Raw genomic sequence first — 21,855 nt, 5'->3', positions numbered from 1 at the left:
CTGCGATAGCATTGACTTGTTGGACGATACTAAAATCTCTGATCTCATGAAGGGGCTTGTTTCAAAATAATTTCACTGACAACATTCTTCAGATGTTGGGAACCAAGAAACATAGTCATGAGACAGGTCACATGCCAACCACCATATCTTTAATCGCCTAACGCTTTGTTTATGGCATTACGTAATGAAAAAAGATGCTTGGGCAATGGCATGCATTCAAGCTGCTTAATCTGTCTCTCTCCGTGTCCAAGAATGGACAAGTTAATCTTGTGTCATTCAAAAGCTTTTTCTTTGCGATGAAGAAACCTAATGAATTTTTCTCGGATCTACCAACTTCCACTCTCATCAACAAAAGCTCGTTTACCTAGCTAGAGCATTTGAAGTTTAAAGACTTTCAAGTTGAAGAAAGTCGTAAGAGTTTGATGCTTGTGGTGCGTCTCTTATCATAAATTGGCAGCAGCCTCTCTCTCTCTCTCTAGTTAAGATATATATATATATATATATATATCATGCCCTGTGCTGTGTTGTGCTTTGGTCAACACCCTCACATGTTAAGGTTCCCTAAGTCATTACTCTATTTTTGTTTATCAAGAAGTCTAGAAGAGCATATTAGCTCTGTGAAAATAGTAAACCTGCAAAGACGAGGATGTTTGGAGTAGCCTTTGGCTATGAGAGGGGGCAGTCGTGGTTCAAATCTCATGTGTCACTGCTGAAAGCAGATGTTCTAGGCATGCAACTTCATGACAGAGATATATGCTCTAGCTTATTAGAGGATCTTTGATACAAAGAACATTCATGTTTCCGTATTCTCGTTTCCGGAAATATGTTGTGGTTATGCACAGTATTTAGTTGCAGAATCTAATAAGAGCGTATATAATCGCATCTATGTCCTAAAATGAAAACGAAGTAGTTCTTGGATCATGTGTTTTATGAACATGTGCTACAAGAAAACACTGTTATAATCAATCACCTTCATGCCCATTGTTCCAAAAAGTTTCAGGGTTGAAGTGCCCTTCAAACTTGTGTGAAAGCAAACCCGAGTGCAAAATAATTAACCTGATGTCCTGAACACTCTAGTTCTCTCAGAATTATGGACAAGAAATGAGCTCCTAGATCAAAAAAGTCCTGAAACTAATACTACTATATCAGGCCTAGACTAGATCCAGCCACTGACACTGAGAACTAGGCTTGGTTTTCTCGGGTAGGTCCAGGGGAACCTAGAACTATGCCTAGTTTCAGTATCTCAAATTCCAGATAATGATCCAGCCTTGACCAAACCCATTGCTCAACGAGCTTTTTTATTGAGGGAGAATGGCGATATCATTACAATGGCGGCAACCACATACCAAACAAGGGATGCAAGGAACGCCCTTTGTTCCTGGTGAAATTGGTGGAACAGAACACCTTGTTCTGATTTGTTTCTCCAATTTAAACAATCTCTTAAGTCGCAATAATGGTGCTTGGTCATCGTATAAGCATCAGCAGAAAGGATCACTCAAGAATTGCATCAACACATCTTAATATACAACGGTAGTTCCTTTAAATATCTATGTTGGAAAAACAAAATATCCATGCAAGGAACGCTGTTACTTCGTTCTTGGTGAAATTGGTGGAACCGAACACCTTGTTCTGACATTATTTTTGCAATTAAACAATCTCTTGAGTCATAACAATGGCGCTTGGTCAGCTTACAAGCATCAAGCCGAAAGGATGTCTCAAGAATTGCATTCGGAACTGTCTTAATATACAACGGTAGCTCCTTTCAATATCTATGTTGGAAAACCCAAGCAACCTTCGTCCACAACCAACAACGTAGACAAGTTTCATGGCAAAAGAAAAAGACCTAGGAGGACAAGTTCTCATTCCAGTTTTAAACTTTAAGTGAGGGTAATAGAAATCTTTGCACAGCTGATTTTCACTCTAATTTACAGGTCAACAAAAATAAATTACTAGGACCTGATCATCCCAACAGCCGGGTATGTGATAGATAGTCAGACAACCAGCTCATGATAGGCCATGCTTGGGCTACTTATTTGACCCCTGGGCCTACCTGATAAAAGAAATTTACTGAGCCAGGCTCAGCCGAGTTGAATAATAAAGGCCTGAGTTGGCCCAGTATATACATTTAAACCCCATGTCTTTGCATTCTCTCTCTTTCTCTCTCTTGCTCTATATATATATATATATCAAAGGTAGCCATATTTTGTTACCCCAGCAAAAGTAGAGAATCTTTTTAACTACTGCAATTCTAGAATATCAGACATTCTTATAACATGAATTATTTGCAAAACTATAACATGTGTACCTCGCACATAACAAAAGTAAACTTATATATATATATATTCTATCTATCTACACCCCCTCCCAAAACACACACATATACATCGGTATAATGTTAAACAGCTTATGCCAACTGAAATATGCCTACCAAGCATGTCAAACAGAATTTCAAAGTCATTGTATTAGTCTCTTCGCATAGATAACTGTAAGGATGTAACCTCGATATTTCTGTAAGAATCAATAACTAGAATTCTTGATTTGATGGATATAGGTTTTTATAAAGGTTAAAAATGAGCATCATGTAATTTTCATAAATAATTTAAACAAACGAGGACCATAAATTTACCTTACAAGAACAAGCTTCTGTAAAAATGAACCACAGTAAACACATCTCTAGCGTTTGCCGCTTGGGACACCGTACGCAAATCGCCACAAATCTTTTCTCGTAAAATTTCCTCAAGTAAAATTTTTCGCAAGACAAAACTCTCATTTAAAACAAGGAACCATGCCAAAAAATATCTGAGAGAATATCTGCATAAACAACCATAGTTTCAACATATACCAGAGAAGTTAGAAAGGAGGATGGCTTTAAAACATACGGCAATAATTAACGACATATAACATTCGGACCTGCCAAGGAAAGATCCAACAAAAAACCAATCCCACCCCATGAGGCAGAACCTGTGAGCCAAAATTAACAATAACACAATCCAAATATACTCAGGTACACAAGACATGCCCAATCATATGAACACATCACAAGGGACACCCATTGTTTTGACAAAAAAAAAGTGTACCATTTTTTCTTTACAAAACTAAACAAATGGTGCCCCGACCAAATTTTGGCAACCCGGAACCGCCAGAACCGCTCGTCATGCATGAGAACAATCCATCGATGGTACTTTCCATCCAAACAAAGAGGCCAATTTTGGAGAAATCTTACCAATTGTTCAGACAGCAGTCTAAACATTAGATAGCAATCACTATCATGTCCAGCACTTGTCATTTAGAAAGAAAAAAGGACAAAAGAAAATGACTGCCACAGGCAGCATGAAAAGCAATGAGATTTTTCATCACCATTTTCCACCACTTTTTTTGTTCCTTTTTTTCTTTCTTCTTTTTTCTTTTTTTTTTCCTTTTTTCTGCATTCTTTTCTTCCTTTTTGCATCTTTCTTTTTAGTATTTTCCAAACTTCACATCTTCTCTCCTTTCAATGTTCTTGTTCTGCTTTTCTTTTTTTCCTACTTTTGTTTCTTTCTCCCATCGTGAAGTATTTTTCTTTTTCACTTCCACTTCATCATTTTTTTTTCTTTTTCGAGCTTCAGATGCTCCACTTTTTTTCCCCATTTTCTTTTTTATGCATCATCATTGCCATCTGAGTATGAAACCTCAAACGGCCAACCAAAATAGCCCGAACATTATATACTGGAAGATCATGCTTTCTGCATGCTATATGACACAAGTGTGCATAACTGCAAACTTATTGCAAGCATACGTCATATTCACAATTCTCATCCTCAAAAAAAACTTGGCAATGAAAAAGCTTGTGAAGTTACAAAAGCTTTAGTATTTCACAAAAAATCTGAGGACAGGATTGAAGCTTAAATAAAAAAAACTAAGACACAACAAAATGTAGAAAGATATGTCACATCATCTCAGCATCTTGCAAATGCAAGTATGGAAAAAACGCTGGCATTAGTCACTAACAAACTAGTCATGTATTGAAACATATACTGCTCATCTAAGCAAACGAGAACAGAAAAGAACAAAAAAATTACCCCTTGACAGTATCATACACCATAAGGAATCAAACGTCTGTAGGAGTATAGGACTATTATCAGTAGATAGACCCTACCACTCCATAAAGAAATCAAATATCAGATAAAGCATAGCTACGTTCAGGAGATATGCTTCTCAAAATATCTATGCCCGCATAACTGGAGTACCGAAGAAGCTTCTTATGCTTCATCAATGATCTTGGGAAACTGACATAAGGTTACATCCACACTCACCCAGAACTTTTGTGAGATCGGCCTGCACTTTGCGCTAATCTAAAAGAACCAAGTGCAAAAAAATTACTTGAGTTTAGATTTCCCTTGCCTACAAAGTAAAAGAGCATCATAAACATTTAGAGAAAAACCAAAATTAAAAATTTTAAAAATAAAAGTTGCGAACAGAACAGTTACAAACCCCCAGCTTAAGATCATGGACAAATGTCCTCGTCAAGGCAGAAATATGATGGATGGTTTGATCAACATGCTTGACACCATACTAAACAGTGGAGACAGACTGCTTTTGCTTAAGGTGTATGCCAGAAAGACTTTAATCTTTATATGGATTCCAGCTCCTAATTCCTTTATGTTCCCATGTTACAGAAAATGACAAAAACAAGTGACTGAAGAGGTGGTTCAAGGTCCCTTGGGCTCCTTGTAACAAAAGCTACATTACACCTCTATGTCAGACGAACACCAACATCTTACACACTTGGAGTTTTCTATATCTTGGACATTATCAGACAGAATGAAACCAAGCCAACAAGCCATCCCCTTGGAAAAGGCCGATATATACAAAAAGAGAGAGAAAACGGTGGCTATAAAATTTCCGCTCCTGTATACGCTAACAACCAGCTATTGAGACAATTCAAACAGCTCTCTCTATCTCTCTCCTCATTAAGTGCCCATCAGTGAGCAATCATAAAAAGAGCATAAGAGAGACTTGTTTGAGTCATCCCAAACAGTAGCTGCTACGATTTCATAATACCGAGCATCCATGTCCACAGTTGTAGGCACAACTATGTGACATAGCCACAAATAATTCCCAACATTAGAGCAGCAAACTAGAGGTTTTATGATTGATTAAATATATATAAGAAATATTCTTATCCTTGTGCATGCTTTTCCTTAAAACAACAGGACCTTTACAGTGGACTTCTGAGATATCAACAGTGCCTAAAACTTAAAACAGTGAAATAACTAGGTCATGTCATGTTTAATGCAAATGATGGAAGAAAGAAGGCCGTCACTCAAAATATGCAACATAGACCCTTCAAAAGATCGACTTTAAAGGCCTTGCTGTACCTACATAAACACGATATGCCAGTGCCATACAAGACCTACACAAGTGTGTCGTCCTGTATATGTAAAATTCATTTAGTCATTAATAATTGATGTATTTAAGGAATGAATTTTGATAATTATTCTTTATTTCAAAGCATGAGCTACATCTGAGTGTGAGTGTGTCTGTGTGTGTGTGTGTGTGTGTGTGTGTGTGTGAGAGAGAGAGAGAGAGAGAGTGAGAGAGAGAGAGATTGTAGACTCGAGTGCAATTCATTAAGGTTATAACAATTCAATTGCAAGTATGGTTTTCAGAGAAAGCTAACAACATGGATGTGATGTCCATGCTTCAAAAACATGGAACCAAAAAAAAAAAAACGTTTTCAAATTGCAAAAATAGGATTCATAAGCCAAACAAGCTCAGACTGCTTTTTAAATCTTTATAAAATAGCACGTAGTCATAAAAGCATGATGACTTCTTATTTCTAGGTCTTCAAACATAGATCACATGCGTGCAGTCATTTTCAGAAGAAACTGGTGGACTGAGACATTCTGCCAGATTGCATTACACTTGATATACATGATATTTTCCATACATACATACACACACACATAGAAATTGATATATCCAAGACCACTTTGGTCGACCTCTTAAATTCTTGTTAAAATATATTTAAAAGAAAATATGAATATTCTGCAATGTTTATAAACACTAAAATAAAACAAGTCTTAATTCAAGTTATTTTTATGAAAAATATTGATTCTTCTGTGGTAAAATTTTGATGTCATAAGAGCTGTTCACTTTTTATAACCAACAAAAACATTCTAACTCAAAAAAATGATTAGGTTTAAATATGATTTTTATCAAAAACATTCTTAAGATCATATGTTATGGTTGGATTGTACAAACGAAGTGTTTAGCGTTCAAGTTGACCCTAGCGCGAGTGTGTATGTGTGCATATATATATACAACAAACAGCAAGTGTATTCATACACAGATACAGCAATGATGTCCCTGCACCTTTTTCTTCTTTTGAAATTGCATGTCACAGCTCTGAACTCGAGTCCATGTAGACCAGCACTACTAGGCTATATTGGAAAGAAAGTGGCCTTTCAGGGTCGTTTGGCAATAATAACAGTATGTTACTGATTCATTAATCTGCTGCAAAGATTGGGCCAGATTCATAAAACATTGTAACATATTGTTCCAAGATTTTGCCCTAATCTTTCAGGCAAATTCATGGAACCGTAACAAACTATTCACATTGCTAAACAGCCCCTTAAGGGGCATTTTCTAACAGGAATACTAACATGCTATTCCATGAAACTGTGCCAAAAATTCAGGCAGATTCATGGAACACTGCATTCTAGTATTCCATGATCTGCCCCAATATCTGGCATGGATTCAAGAATCACTATATTAGTGTTTCAACTGCCAACCACCCCCTTACATTACAATGGTAAACAGAAACAAAAAGAACCACAGCCCCAAACTGTGAAAAAACATCACTTGTTCGCGTGATAACAGATGGCTCCCGACATCCTAATAACTTATGGCGTTCTTCAGAAAACTCAGAAGCAAAAAATTTAAGCTATCCTCGATGAAGTGAAAAAGATACATGAATGTCATAGTTTGTCGGCTATCCTGAGCATGGAGCATGAGCCTCTGCAAGGTTCCCTTGTCTCCAAAACTTCCAGGTGTCTTAGACAATAGCTATCTGACATTGAACGAATATGGTTATGAATTTGCACACTTAGGTGCCATCCCCTTTCCCCATTGAGTTTGGTAATGTGTGTCAATATGTGCACAGCTATAACATACAAGGGATAATACTTTAAGTAGAAGAAAAAATGGAAGACAACTATTAATACAAGTAAACCATGGCCATTGCAACATAATGCAGGATGTATACCCAGTGAAAAGCAAAATACTGAAGTCATGTCAATGTCAACAATGTTCCATATTTTGCACTGACAATTAATCACCAAAAAACTGGTGAACCACTAAACAGTGAAACAAACTTCTTTGTGGTTGACATGACTGGTAACCTGGTGATCCTGCTATATATCAGAAAAAGCTTTAATATAAGTAGGCATTTTTCCATACTGCAATTTTGAAGACGGGAATACATTAGACAAGACCCATGAAATAATAAATTTGCAGTCTTGACACAAAAGGTTGCAGACAGAAACAGAATATATTTTAATGGCAACAGGAAGCATGATTATCAGCAGAAGAAAAAAGTTTAATTTTTTTCTGACAGCATCCTATGACAAATTACAGGCTCATACACATGAAGGTGTTCAACCTTCACAATTCGCTTCTCAGAAAAGGCTACATTAATAAATTCAGATATCAAAGGCAAGTAATGCACTACATACAGATTCTGATAGTGTAAGGCTGAGGAGCAACTATCAATGGAAAACAAGAATATAATAGAATCTTTTGCATTTGAATGTGAAGGAAGCAGGCAGCGGACCTCTCAGATCGACAGCCATTGCTGATACTTAGCAGAAACGATCCATTGACCAGAGTGCCACAAAATGAGAAGATTTAGGCCTACAGTGAAAGAAATATCTTGATCATTACTTGCTGATGAGAATGAGAAAATTTCAAAAAATTGCACAAAGAACCGATCAAATTTAGGTAAGAAGTTCGGAAGACAACGACATAGGGCAGGGTCTAGATATCAGTTGCCTTATGTCCCTATTGCTACAAAATGAGACTAGCCTAGGGGGATCCAAGACTAAGGTTATAAAAAGAATATCAACAATCCTGCACAATATAAAAATAAGAATGTAAAATATCAACAATGCAGAGATAAATGATAATACCATAGCAGCTTTAAATTCTTAACGTTAAAAATTACCAGGACATTTGCCTGCTGTCATCATGTTGATATACTAAGATCTTCATAATGTCCCTTTATGCTTTAATTAACAATCAAAATTTAGTGAATGGAATAAGAGTTTTCTTATATTGTTCAATAAGGCCTCACCACCAAGTAAAATACTCAGGATCAGATGATGAATTTCATCCTTTATAAAGCCAATGAACATATCCACATGTAAAAATTGAAGGGACATAACCATTCCCGGGAGTCATCATCTTAAGTCATAAGCTAGTAAACATTTTTAGAACTGAATGCCCACATCCACTCACATGTCTCTTAGTTTGCCCCCAAAGATTTGGTATACAAATTCCTTGCTGCTATTCAATCACCATTTTGACATGCTCCAGAATGTGCATGACACAGTTAGTGCTTCAATGACAGATGGAGGGGAACCCATCTTCGACCTTAAGAAGCATATGCCTTTATCAGATTTTATGTACGACTATCTATGTTGTCAAGGCACCCATGTGCTGCCCAGGCGAGGCCTAGGCAAAAAAGACGACCATTTTCTTTTTAGTTATGTTAATATGTCAAGTTATTTTAAGTAACTATTACTAATAGTTGAAATATGGAGAGTAGTAATATAACAAGCATTATCAACTTAAACAATCAATTAATTGCTTATTTCATTGAGTACGCAAAATCAATAAAATAGGTTTAAGATTACTCATTAAATGTAATCTAATACAAGAAACAAAAAAAAAACTAGATCTAATCTCTAGAAGAAGGAATGTAAATCCACAAGAAGGCTTTAATCCATTTGTACATAAAGAAAGACATAATACTAATGTATACATATAACGTATGAGGTATCCCAATACTATATAAAAGACTAAGTGACTAACAACATATACAAATAACAGTAGACATATAATAACATAATCAACATAACAATGCATAAAAATATGTAATTAATACGACATAAAGTACATAACAATATATACTCAATTACAAAACTTTAATTGAAAGGGAATGTGACTTTTCACTATTCCATGGACTAGGCATGTTGGACCCTAGGCGAGCTTAGGCGCCGACACATATCCGTTGCCTAAGTAGCAGACTTAGTCGATGGGTGTAGACTCACGCTTAGTCCACGCCTAGGAGAGGCCTTGACAACATAGATGACTATCATGCAGGATATTTCATAAGCTAACACTATACATCATTTGCAGGGAATGTTTTATTTGTAAACAAGAAAAATACTATACAAAATTTAAAGCAAAAATTATCAATAAAAGAAATGCAAGAATGACAGGAAGAGGAGAGAGAGAACGTTATTATGATCACAAAGACAGTACTTCCACAACATAACCAGTGTCTGAGAATAGCAACTACTTTCTGGCTTGTTAGATGATGGTTACACGACCCATCACAAGGGTACAAAACTGGCAGCCGATAAAAAAAATTAAAGGCAACCAAATATGGTTAAAAGTAAAACAATTAAAGGATGAGCACAACTACAATGGAAAAAGAAATGGAATAAACATGAATTAAATAGGCTAAAGTTAAGAGGTAAGGAAATGACTGAGAAGAGAAAAAAAGAACAAAAACAAATGTCTGAGAAGAGAGAAAAAAAACAAAAACAACAGAAGCAGTTTACTCAACATGGTAAAAACAGGTTCTGTAACGTGGCTTCAAGGAACAAGCTAATAAGGAGTAGGATCATTAAAATATCAGGTAAGTCAGAGAAAAAGTTGAATAATCCATAGATAGAGAAATTATTCCAGAAGTTTATTTACCTTATAAATTCAGCTTGGTAAATGGCTGACACATAATTGTTGTGAAGATGTAAAAAATATGTCTCCTCAAATTGAATCTTAAATTCTTAACAAGTATATCTTTCATTACATTTTAGATTGAGAGAAAAAAACAAGAAGTACAGATCAATATGCAAATTCAGAACGGCACCAGTCATTGGAGAAGAAATCTGCATAAAGGCTTCATTTTCATTGGCAAGACAAGCTACTTTTGATACTAGCCTCAATGTTCAGGGAGTTTTAAGAAGAATCAATGAACACCTTTCAGGCTTAGCGTTTCTGGCCCATTGGCTAACAAGCCTAACATCAAATGCAATATCTGTCCCATTATTTAATTTTTTTAGGGCTGATATCAATTAGAATTTTCCAGTTTTTGGAACAGAAGATATCAAAGGCATTAATAATTTAAAAACTGAATCGAAACATTCTAGCAAATGCCTAACTGTAGCTGGTGTTGAACTAGAAAATTAGCATGCAAAAAGTTTACCCAGAAAATATCAAAAACTAACAGTTCAAAGTACTACAATTTCCATAGAGACAAATTCTATGTCTCTCAGGACAGTAAGAATCAAACTATTATCTGACAATTCAAATGACATACTGATGTGCAATCACCTCAAAGTGTCAGATCAGGACTAAGATCATCTTCAAGCACCAGTTAGCTTTGTGGATCATGATCAGAGTTCTCAACTTTGCTATCAATACTCATATTGTCAACATCCCCAGTAGCTCTTTTCTCATCTGATAGCCTATCACTGTTTGACTCCATTTGTTGCTTTACTGTGCTCTCAGCTGCATCTTTTGTGCCTTCTTCATTAACTGTTTCTGCAATTACAGGGGTAGGACATAAAGCTGCAGCACCTTGACTTGCTTTTGCAGTAGATGGAGGGGACGAAGAGCAAGACTTTAGCCCTTCAGGCAATATTTCCTCAGCAGACTCCTTCTTTAGGGAACTTTCAGAATTCTCACCAGAAGTATGCCCTCTAGAAACAGAAGAACTTGGAATCCAGACAAACTGTAAATTGTGCCCCTGTAAGCATTTGCCATTTAGAAATGCACGCTCTGCAGACCGGCGAGTTGAGAATATTATTCGCGCAGAATACTCTTTCACAGGATTTTCATCCACAGTGTCAGATTGGCCATCTACATCATCTATTTCAACTGCAGTTAGGTCACCAAATGCTGCAAAATGCTCCTTTAGAACTGAGGCCTGAAACAAGGATATCAATAATTTCAATGACGGATATTATGAAACCAGTGGGGGGGACTTTAACATACACCTACTTGGCTACTTTATACAATATCAGATAATGTGACATTAAAAATGCAGTAAAAAGTAAAAACCAAACCAAATAATGGAAACTATGATAAGCTAATACAAACCAGAATGATGCACTACATAACCAGAACAGAAACTTACATTAGCAAGATTAACTGGAAGGGGTGGGAGGACTCTAAATGAAGTAGGACGATTATCCAATTTAAAGCGATTGACAACCGATGAAACGCCCATTGGGGAAGGTAAACAACTTGACTGTCTAAAACTATTTGGTGGTGCTTGTATTCCTGGATATGCCTTCAAGCTAGGGGAAGCAACATTGTCCCCTGAACTGCTTTTCTCCAGCACTTTTACTTCCATATGTGTTGCTGAACTAGGAGCTGAAACTTTAAAATGAGACGTAGCATCAGTCGCAGATACAGTAACGGCTTTCTGTTGTTGAATGGCCTTGCCTGAAGTTTCGCCCTTAACATTAATCCCCTGCAAAAGGCAAAATGAATTTGCATGCATCCAGTAAGATCTCAAGTTTCATATGTTTGAAGGAAATGACACGGTGGCAGTATGACTTAGATAGTCAAGTTAAAAAAAGTAAAATTTTGTGAGTCATTCTGAATCTATCATGAGTTCAGCAAATTTGTGAATCAAAGGAAAAACAGCTAAACCCAAAACACACAAAGGCTGCAATTTCACACACTCAGACATCAATTTTGTGGGTTTCCATTAGATTTATGGCCTCTAATTGTATCACAAAAAGAGGACAAAATAAATAAACTCATATTGACAGAAAAGTTAAAGTTGCAGGCAAGCATGTAGATCTGATTTATCATGAGCTCAGAAAATTTGTGAATTGAAGGATATGCAGCCAAATGCAAACACAAAGACTGCAATTCAGTACACTCAAGAATCAATTTTGTGGGCTTCCATTGGATTTTTGGCCTTCCATTGCATCACAAAAAAGGGCATCTAACTCATAATGACAGAAAAAGTTGAAGTTGCAAGGTAAGCATGTAAATTTTTAATAAATCAAATGAAAAAAAAAAGGAAAGGAAGATATAATTCCTCAACAAGCAGTATCCTTTAATCGAAGTAGATATAATATAATTGTGTCTGAGGTTCTAGACTTCTAGTGGAACCAGGATATTCACATGGAGCAGGGGAGGTTGGGGATATTTACTGATTTATTTATTTTTTCTTTTCTTCTTTTTTTTTTTCTGTGGGTTTTAGAATTTAAAAATTTCATGAAGAGCCAGCCCTATGGTTACAACCCTACAATAGTTAAGAATATAACAACACAGTCCTGTATTTTTGAGATAACGATTCATTTATGACAGGACAAAAGCAGACTTGGACCTCAAGGCTGTGTTTTAGGCTTAACCCTTTTGAGTTCCAAATACAGTGATGCTCAAACTTATGCCAGCCAAGCTTCAATAAGGCCAGTATAAGTTGTTGAAGTTCCAAAAGTTCAAGCCCCTTAAGATGTTCAGGCCCCTGTAAGCTAGCCCAGCCTCTATCAAATATCAAGCTAGCAGGCCTTGTAGCAAATGTAAATCTCATCAATCACAGACAGGCACCTATGCATAAGAATGCATTAACTTAAAGATAGAAAAACATCTCACTGATGTGTTCAGAGTGCATCATTAAATAGCACCTTCAATTGAGATGCCGCACTTGTGCCATGATATTATGAAACTGAGTGAAAAGTACTAGGGCTTACTTGCTTTTCAAGTTTAACCAACTGCCGCCGGAAATCATTACGCTTTTGTTCTAGCATTTCTTGCTTCTTCCGCAGCTCCTCCTTTAAAATCTCCAATTCCAACTTCTTTTGCAAAGGCACTGCTTTGAGGCTATCAGCTGCAGCTTCCTTAGAAGCTAAAGTTTCTGGAGCAGGGTGTGTAACTGCTTTTGAAGAAGACTGGAGATTTTCCTTTCCCTTATCAGCCTGGGACATAACTGCAGCAGGAACCCCAACATGGAAGCCAGTAGACATATTGTTGATACTGCCTTCTGCATCATGTGGAATATTATCACGATTTGCCCACCATAACTTGATGAAACGATTGCCCATTACTGCATCTGGTGCCTTCAATGCAGCCTCTGCATCTTCCCTTCTAGAGAACTGAACAAAAGCTTTTTCACTGTTTGGAGGTATATATATATCAATAACATCCCCAAATTTCTGAAAATGGGAAAGAAGGATCTCCCTTTTGTTATTCTTTTGGGGAATGCAATTTACAAATAGAGTACTATATGCTTTTTCAGAAGCCTTCCCATTTCCAGGCACAAAATTCATGCGCATTCTACGTGTAGCCAAAGAGTTTTTGGACTCCAATTCCCTAACTGTTGATTTTCCTTGGTTAGATACATCTTGGACATTGATCAATTTCTCCACTTCATTTTCCTTTTTCCCTGTGACAGGATAACTACTGCTGGCCGGATCATTGCCCAACTTAGCAGCCACCTCTATTTTGCTGCCACTGCCAATCCTGCCCCACACAGATGAGGTTGTCTGTGCCAAACCAGAAATCCCTACGTTTCGAGATGTCCTATTACTTTCATTACCCTCAGAAAATCTAAAACTATGACTATCAGAAGAATGAGCATCCCATGCAGGTTCTGCATCATCAATTTTAGGTGAGGAGAGTCTGGCAAGACCACTTGATGCCTCAAGACGCTCATTATTCCACAATGGCTTATCAGGGTCATACAAGTCAGCTTCATTATCAGTAACTGCACTTGATAAAGCTCCATTTAAGCTGAAGCCTTCATCACCCAGTCCATATTTTCCCGTTTTAGCTTCTGGACCCCTGTTACTGGACAAAAGTGGTGTTGGGGGCAAAGATGCTGAAGGTCCAGGCCCTGTACCCGATTGAATTCCCAAGAGTTGACCACTAGGAATTGATACCGGAAGATTGAACTGGGAAAGGCTCTGCAAGGAACAGCATTAATTATCAGTATAATTGAGGATATCCTTTAGCTATCAAATTTGACCAGATCAGAGCAAAAGCAAATGAACAATCATGATTGCACATAAAGACATATAACACAACCAAGTACCAGCAGGAGGACTAGCCTAAAGGACCACTTATGGTACAGCCTTTTGATATACACATGATGGAAGGACCACCTAACTCCTAAGTGGAAATATGCCATGTCAAATAAGTGCTAATGCAGTCACAGACACACTAGGCATGCAAAACTCATACAGACAGAAATCATTTGTATTAATCAAATCAAAAGAAAGCCTTGCCACTAACTTTGCATCTCGAAATGTGTTAAATGTAAAGAAAAATATAGCTATAAATAAGACATGTGTCAAGTGAAATAAGTGTCAGTGCCACATATTAGATATGCAACCCAAAACATCAATTGCATGTAATCGTCTAAAATAAAAGGACAAACAGACATGTAAATGCAAATGATCCACTAACCATATCCAATACACAAGATAAAATTCGCTGAATATCACACTCAATAGAACTGAGCAGGCAATGGCAAACCACGAGCTAGAAAAAGAGGATATAGAGTTAACAAACCTGAACATCTTCGACAACAATCCGATTTACACCATGCTCCATTGGACACATGTCTCCCCTCAGGCAAAATCCACGCTCCTCAAAATCTCTACAACGAGCCCTAGGCAAGCCAATACTTATTGAAGGATTTAAAGGTCGTGGAAGTGCTCCTTGCAAACCAGAATGCAGTGGATGAAGTGGATCAAGTCCACCATTAGGCATCCCTTGTAACATCCCAAATGCACTCCAAGATGCATTAGGTGTACTTGCAGTATTAGTCAATCCCCTTCCAGGAAAAATACTTGAGGCTGTTGGTCCATGAGGAGCCAATGAAGATGAAAAATCAAGAGATTCTACTGAATTAAATCTTGAATCATGCACATTCCATATGCCTGTACCCCTTCCTCTTCCTTTACCTACTGCAGGTCGACCAAATGAAACTGATGTATCAAAACGAGAATTGATATCATTCCGCAAAGAGGAAGCTGTTCTTGTTCTTGGGCCAGAGTCAAAAGAAGGGCGAGGAAATGGTGTCAAACCAGGACGCCGTTTCTCAAACTTCAAGGATGTATCTCTGTCAGAGTTAGCAAGATCGTTTTGGAAAGCAGAATGAGGCTCAGCATCCATGAACATCTGTCCATTCTCAAAAGGTTTGCTCCTCTTTCTACCAGGTCTATGCATAAGCTGATCCTGGGTATCTCTATCCAAAGACTGGGACCGCGTTTCTCGTCTACGATGCTTGTGATTGCGATCATCGTCTTCATCATCAGTTATATCATTCTTTTCAAGATCATTATAGTGAGCAGTGGACAAAAATCTTTCTTCTTTTGGAGGAGAGCCTTTTATTTCAGTAGTATCAATAGAAATTGGAGCTGGTGATGGTTCAACTCGCTCTTGTATTTCTCTACTCTCGGCGGCAGTGGAGATGGAACCATTTTCTAGATCCTGGAACAGTTTTGCAATAAAGGAGTTTGTCTCTGCAAGATATAAGAAACAGCAATTACAAGAAAAAAATAAGCAAAATATAGTATGACAAACCAAGGATCACACAAGATTGACATTGAACCACTGCTCATCCCAAACTATCAGATTAGTGCAATGGATGGAGTCCCAAAGTCAAAATAAACTGTGACCCAAGAAAATCCGAGCAACTAGTTAAACATCGACTAAGGTAGATATTACTATTTAAAAGCATGGAGCATGCTTTTTACACTTTCATTAAATGTATCATGAATACATAGTAGAAGAGCATGGTTGACACAGTATCATATTCCATTATCTCTTTCAAGTGAATGCCACATCAATTTCTTACAAAGGAACGAACACAGAAATCCTTTCTAAGTTAAAGATCATAATTTGTTTCTATGCCATCAAAAATAACATCTCACTAACCTAAAAGGCAAGACAACAAGCATTTCCAGTCAAAGTAAATGAAAAAGCAAACGTGAACATACCATGACCAAGAAATTCACTCAAATTCTCTAAGCAAAGCTTTTGCAGTTCTTTTGTCGGCTTATCTTTCTTTAGTAGTGCTTCCACATACTTGGCAAGGATAACAGGGTCTGCCTCAGTCCTAGAATTCAAAGAGTATTAGCTAATATCATACACAATCTATTGGATGGTACAACTAAAACACCAGAAAGAGATACAAATCAAGGTGCAAACATCAAACTTAGATGCAACTGCCAAGCCTGCAACTGATCATACTAACAACAACATAAGGAAGCTAAATAGGCAATAAATAAGTTTTTAGGTCAGCTTGAATGCCACAACATGAAACCTAAGTGTAGAAACCTTTTAGGTTTGGAATGAGTCTGCATATTTTCACAGTTGTTTTACTAAAGAATAAATTCCATTGCTATTAGTCGAAAGCAAATCAAAGATGTATAGGACAGTTAAAGAGAAAGAATTCTACTAAAAGCACTAGAAAATATGACAAACACTGTTTCTAAATCATCTATAATACCGCAAAGTGACAAGTGGGATATAACTTAAAGTTAGTGGACCTAAAGCCCTCTAAGATGACAATCAAAATCCCCAAAAATATAACTCGTAGAATCCAATCAAACCAACTTTGTACACCTTGAAGCTTAAAATCAGACAAAAAACCTAATGGAATATTGAGAAACACCACAGTTTGTTGGACTATAAGCACAGACATAGGCAGAATCATCAACTACCTTTGATGATCTGAATTTAGCACACCATATAAGCTAACGAAAAAAGATGTGATAGTGGAACTCTAAATTCCTCAATTCATGTTCAGAACTGGTTAATTAACTGAGATATGCAAAGGAAAATTCTACAGAATTACTTTAAGAATCATGACTGTTTCTCCATGAAGCAAAGAATGAGATCGTATAAGCCCTTTGCCTTAATACAGTAAAGGTGTGAATTATATGTCAAAAAGCCTGAAGTGCTGGGGAGCACAGCTTCATCTGTGAGGTACAACATGATAGAACCACGTGAAGAGAAGTAAAATAAAGATAAGCAAATGACACAATCAGCAGAATCACATTTTGAAACAGACCAGGAATCTCCACCATCCATTAAGATAATAGACATTGGTTACTATGGACAGGTTTTTCTTTTTGGCAGTCCCCAATACTTGAACAGATAATGGGGACTGCCAAATAAGAAACCTCTAATATGAGCATGTCAATCCATCTGAAAAAGTAATTTTATATACGACAAATCTGCTCCCAAGTAAACGGTTCAAACTGCCCTATAAAATGGTAAAACCAAGGCAATTCTCTGTTCCTCTTATTTTGGGATGAGAGGGTATTGAGGGGGCAAGGCTACTTGACAAGAGAAGACCTTCCATAGCCAACACTTCCTCATTTCTTCTCAGTTCTCACCCTCTTCTACCCTTAGTTTGTTACGCTGGCCAATGTGCCTAATTATGTAAATAGGCACTGTGTGATTTAATTTCTCTATTTTCATTATTTATTTCATTGATGGTTGTCATGATCAATGTTACAAAAGGCATATCGTAATGTGTATCAATCAGATTGACCTATATGCCATAACATAACATATCATAGTGTATCATAAATGAAGCAAAAAATTATTTTTAAATTCATAAAACAATAAGAAATTCAGAAAAAATAAAGAAAATCAAAAAACAAGACAAATCATCAAAAGTACGCTTTACATAAAAAAAGTCATCATACACGTAATGAGAATTCATGATTCATCATTCGTTAGCATAATATGTTAACTACATATTTTAAAAAAAATAAAACGAATATCTTCATAAAACAAATAAAAACCTACCATAAACTATAGAAAACAACAGAAATATACAGTTAAACTTGAAAGCGAGGGATTGCATACCTTCTGCAAAAGAAGAAATGCAAAAGCCCTTTTTCCAAATACAAATAGGTTTCCCAAAAACAAATCCTTCAAACTGACAATTTCTCGCTCAAATCGACGATTTATTGTCAATTTCTCTCCAAAACCCGCAAAAACTCCACCTTCAGTGGTCTCTTAGAAGTGTTAAAATGAAGGGGATAGGCACTTTGAACAAAGAAATCAATTAAAAAGGGAGGTGTGCCCCTTTCTTAAAAATTGCATTGGATCTTACAATACGGGCAGGAGTGTACATATGCAGCCGATACACCTGAGCTACACCTGAAAATTGTGTATCATAGGTGTATCATACAAGTCCTACAGACCAACATGATACATATAATATGCTATGCCACTATATCATATGATACTGGTCATGATCTCTACATTCATTTTAATTTCAACTCTATTTTATGCAGATGTTCCAAGCACTCATTCTAAATACTTTTGTTCCCAACATGAGATTTTTAGAGCTGATAAATTGATAACTGTCCTTACTCCTTAAGATAATTGTTTCATTTAGATTTGGAAAGCCTCCTTCTCAAAAAGGTTTTGAAGGAACTTCATGCAAATTTTGTGTGAATCACGAATTGGTATGACCTTATCTTGAGCCACTACAGCAATGATTTATAGCACGTGACAACATTTATCAGGTGCCATATGCTTATCTTTAGTGCAATACACAATCAATATGCTTTAAATGGTCCGATCTTCCAAGGGGAAAAAGGAATATCATGTTTGCACAAAATTAGAGACACCTGCATAGCAATTATGTTTATGCAGATACAACCATGCAAAGGGACCATGCACATGCAAATATGTATAATTTATTTATTCATTTATCTTAAAAATTTGAATGGAGAGATTTGAACCACAAAATAAGATTTGATACGTTGCTCAGACAACCATTAGGATACCATACATTGCAGAAATTACAGTATCCCAGACTTGCTTCCACTTCAAAAACCCTGCGTAACAAACTGACTGGCATGATCAGCCATATAGAAAGCAGTGGAGATTTTTAACTTCATCGGCTCTCTATCCCGAATAATACTTGTAAATCTGTGATCACGTTGACATATATCAATAACAGGTTTCCTCCAGTCATTTTCAAACAACTAAAGAACAAAACAAGCCAATATCGAACTTAGTAAAACAAAACAGCATTCAAACAGTATAAGAACTTAGTTTGTTTGTAAGCTCCCTCAGAAAAACAATGGATTACAAATTGCCAAAGCTTAATGTACAGAACAGAATATTCACAGGGAGAAATGGAAGTGCAACGATTTTGCAACCAATTCGACACAAGTAGCCAAAAGACTGAAACGATGAACCATGCCAACGAATGACGTCCAAAAAACTTCCATCGCCCACACCCACCTACTTATTAGAAGCAACGCATTTATTCGGTCCTTCGCACTTCTTCAACATAACGTTCGGATACCACTAGTTCCACTATTTCCAATCAAAAACCAATTAAACCAAAGAAAAATACACCTCCCCCTCAAAGTTTTCAAACAGAACCAAGCTCAAAAAAAATCCTCCTACCCGTCAAAAACTACGTCAAATACCAAAGGAAGAAACTCAAAAGCATTCTTCTTTCGAGAAAAAAAAATCGATGCAGACGAACAATTAAATCGAAGCAAAGAGGAAAAACAACTCACAAGGGTCCAAGATTCGCCACGAGATACCGAGTCAAGGAGCCCTCCTCGATTTTCATATCACCGACCATTCCTCCTCATCGGTCGAATCTACAGAAACGCCCTCCTGCCATGGAGAGAGCGTAACCACGAAACAAAATGGAGAAGGCGAAACCCTAAGGACGATACCACGAAGGAAACAATGAGGAAAGAAAAATGTGACGACGAAATAGAGGACGAATCGAACGGAAACCGATTCTCACCTCCTTGATTCCCAGGATTGACTCCGGTTTCTTTCGGATTTCCGCCCCGTCGCTGGCGATTTTCGTAGGGTTTTTGCGCTCCCCCGAGCTCCCGGGAGAAGAGAAAATAAAAAGCAGGAGCAACCACGAAAGGGATCTTCGTAGTTCGCCGTTTGTGTGGAAGAAAAACATGAAATAGTGTGACGAAGAATAAGACAATCCCCTTCCTCCCCATTCGTCAGACCAATTTCTTTTATTTTCTCACCTTACACAAATGATAGTGACCAAATGGATCTGCTCTGGTCGGGTCTAGGTACATCTGAATCTGGATAAAAAAACTAATGTTAAATTTGAACCGCTAGCGTTCAGACCTGATATGCAACATCTATGATCCAAATGAATCCAAGACTTTTACTTGGATTTGGTAGCTTAACCAGGACAGCTTTGGAACTTGGATCCAAATCTGGATAAGTGCAAATATCGGATCCCCCAGTAGCTGAGTTCAGTTTCTCTCTAGCTAAATCCATCCGGATCTGGAACCAAGTCTGATCGTACCTGCAATAAACCTATTTGCCGAATCTGAAGTAGATCTGAGACGGCCGATCTGAATGGAGATCCATACCTAATACGATGTTTTAAAACCCATTTTATAATCTGATCTTATTGGATTTTGGACCCATATCACTACATGGGATGATATCCGATTACGAACTGTCGATTCTTCCTTTTATAAGGGCGCAAAATTTCTTTTTTGCTAATTATAAAATAAGTAGTTGTCTAGATAAGGTACAAGTTGTTATATATGCGTAATAACTTCTCAAAACATTTTTGATGCAAATTCATAAAACACTCACATAGTATTATTGTTTCCGAACATTTTATATTTGATGCAGATTTATGAAACAATTATATAATATTATTATTTTCGAACACTTCATATTTGATGCAGATGATGAAACACTCACGTAGTATTATTCTTTTCAAACGACTCCAAGTTCAGTCTCATATATTTTTCTAAAAATATTTGCATTCTTCACTTAGATTGATAATGGCGGGTATATATTTTTTAAAAAATCATATTTGGAGATATGTGTATCTTGAATCATTTTCAACTAATATTAACTATTGATATTTAAATGTATGTTCACTAAAAATATGTTAATTGTGTTATTTATGCAATGTATTTTATCTAGCTACTGTTGGTATTGTCCAGTATAGTCCCCAAGGCCCACCTTTAAAAAGCAAACTTGTACTAAATAACCATATGAAGTGATTAAATAGTAAATATAGGAGCACGTGTTTGAAAGTTGTACCATGCATGACGTCCAATATGTGCCATTTATAGCTTTTCCCATAAAGGTATATGACGTTGACAATGATATTTAAGAGAACAAGTATGGCCATGACTAAGCATCAACTTTAATCAAGTTTGATTAGTCCCATAATATCTAATTAAGTGTGATTATGGCTGACGTTAATCTTCATTAGTTTCATGTTTTAAAACTGATATGATATTAGTTTCACAACCTGACCAATTTAATTGAATAAGGCATGACATTGATGACTCCAAGTAAGCTGAACATGCTGAGTCGACCCCGAGTTCAACCAGTTGGAGCTCAATAATAGCTTGATAGAAGCACCTTGAGTTTGACTCGACAGTTATGTGTTGAGCTCGAGTTTGACTTGATTAAGGCTTGACAAACTTGTTTTAATATAAGAGCTATTATTTTGCCATAAATCGAGCTCTACTCGATTGAGGGTCGACATACTTTAATGATTTTTTGTAAAAATTACATAATTAATTAACATCCATATACCGGATTTAAATTAAAAAAAGGTCAGATATT

At 36.7% G+C, this 21,855-nt stretch overlaps 1 protein-coding gene across 6 annotated transcripts; it reads right to left on the bottom strand.

Moving 5' to 3' along the window:
• Positions 1–3,956: 3,956 nt before the first annotated feature.
• Positions 3,957–20,221, bottom strand: LOC116247740 (zinc finger CCCH domain-containing protein 27). 6 transcript variants are annotated; one of them, XR_007572656.1, is made up of 9 exons: positions 20,030–20,220; positions 19,791–19,942; positions 16,230–16,348; positions 14,797–15,752; positions 12,978–14,189; positions 11,405–11,743; positions 10,600–11,194; positions 7,716–7,893; positions 3,957–4,380 (listed from the first exon to the last, which is right to left on the bottom strand). XR_007572656.1 is itself a non-coding variant. In XM_031620035.2 (8 exons), the coding sequence occupies exons 2-7, from the start codon at positions 19,856–19,858 to the stop codon at positions 10,643–10,645; spliced, it is 3,246 nt and encodes a 1,081-aa protein (XP_031475895.1). In that variant the 5' UTR covers positions 19,859–19,893; positions 20,030–20,221; the 3' UTR covers positions 7,559–7,893; positions 10,600–10,642. The 6 variants fall into 6 exon arrangements, 3 of the variants coding, with proteins under 3 accessions (XP_031475895.1, XP_031475894.1, XP_049932312.1); XR_007572657.1 differs by having other exon boundaries at positions 7,814–7,893; XR_004170890.2 differs by having other exon boundaries at positions 3,957–4,331; positions 7,814–7,893.
• Positions 20,222–21,855: the final 1,634 nt, after the last annotated feature.

This window comes from Nymphaea colorata, chromosome 2 (assembly GCF_008831285.2).
Source record: "Nymphaea colorata isolate Beijing-Zhang1983 chromosome 2, ASM883128v2, whole genome shotgun sequence".
Classification (NCBI taxonomy): Eukaryota; Viridiplantae; Streptophyta; class Magnoliopsida; order Nymphaeales; family Nymphaeaceae; genus Nymphaea; species Nymphaea colorata.
This window is presented reverse-complemented; position numbering and strand designations above follow the sequence as displayed.

Bases quoted from the DNA above. Each gene is read 5' to 3' on its own strand.
- LOC116247740 (XM_031620035.2), bottom strand. From the start codon at position 19,858: ATGGTCGGTGATATGAAAATCGAGGAGGGCTCCTTGACTCGGTATCTC. The intron at 15,753-16,229 runs GTATGTTCACGT...TATATCTTGCAG, and splicing joins GAGTGAATTTCTTGGTCATG to AGACAAACTCCTTTATTGCA. The intron at 14,190-14,796 runs GTTTGTTAACTC...TGTTCCTTGCAG, and splicing joins TTGTTGTCGAAGATGTTCAG to AGCCTTTCCCAGTTCAATCT.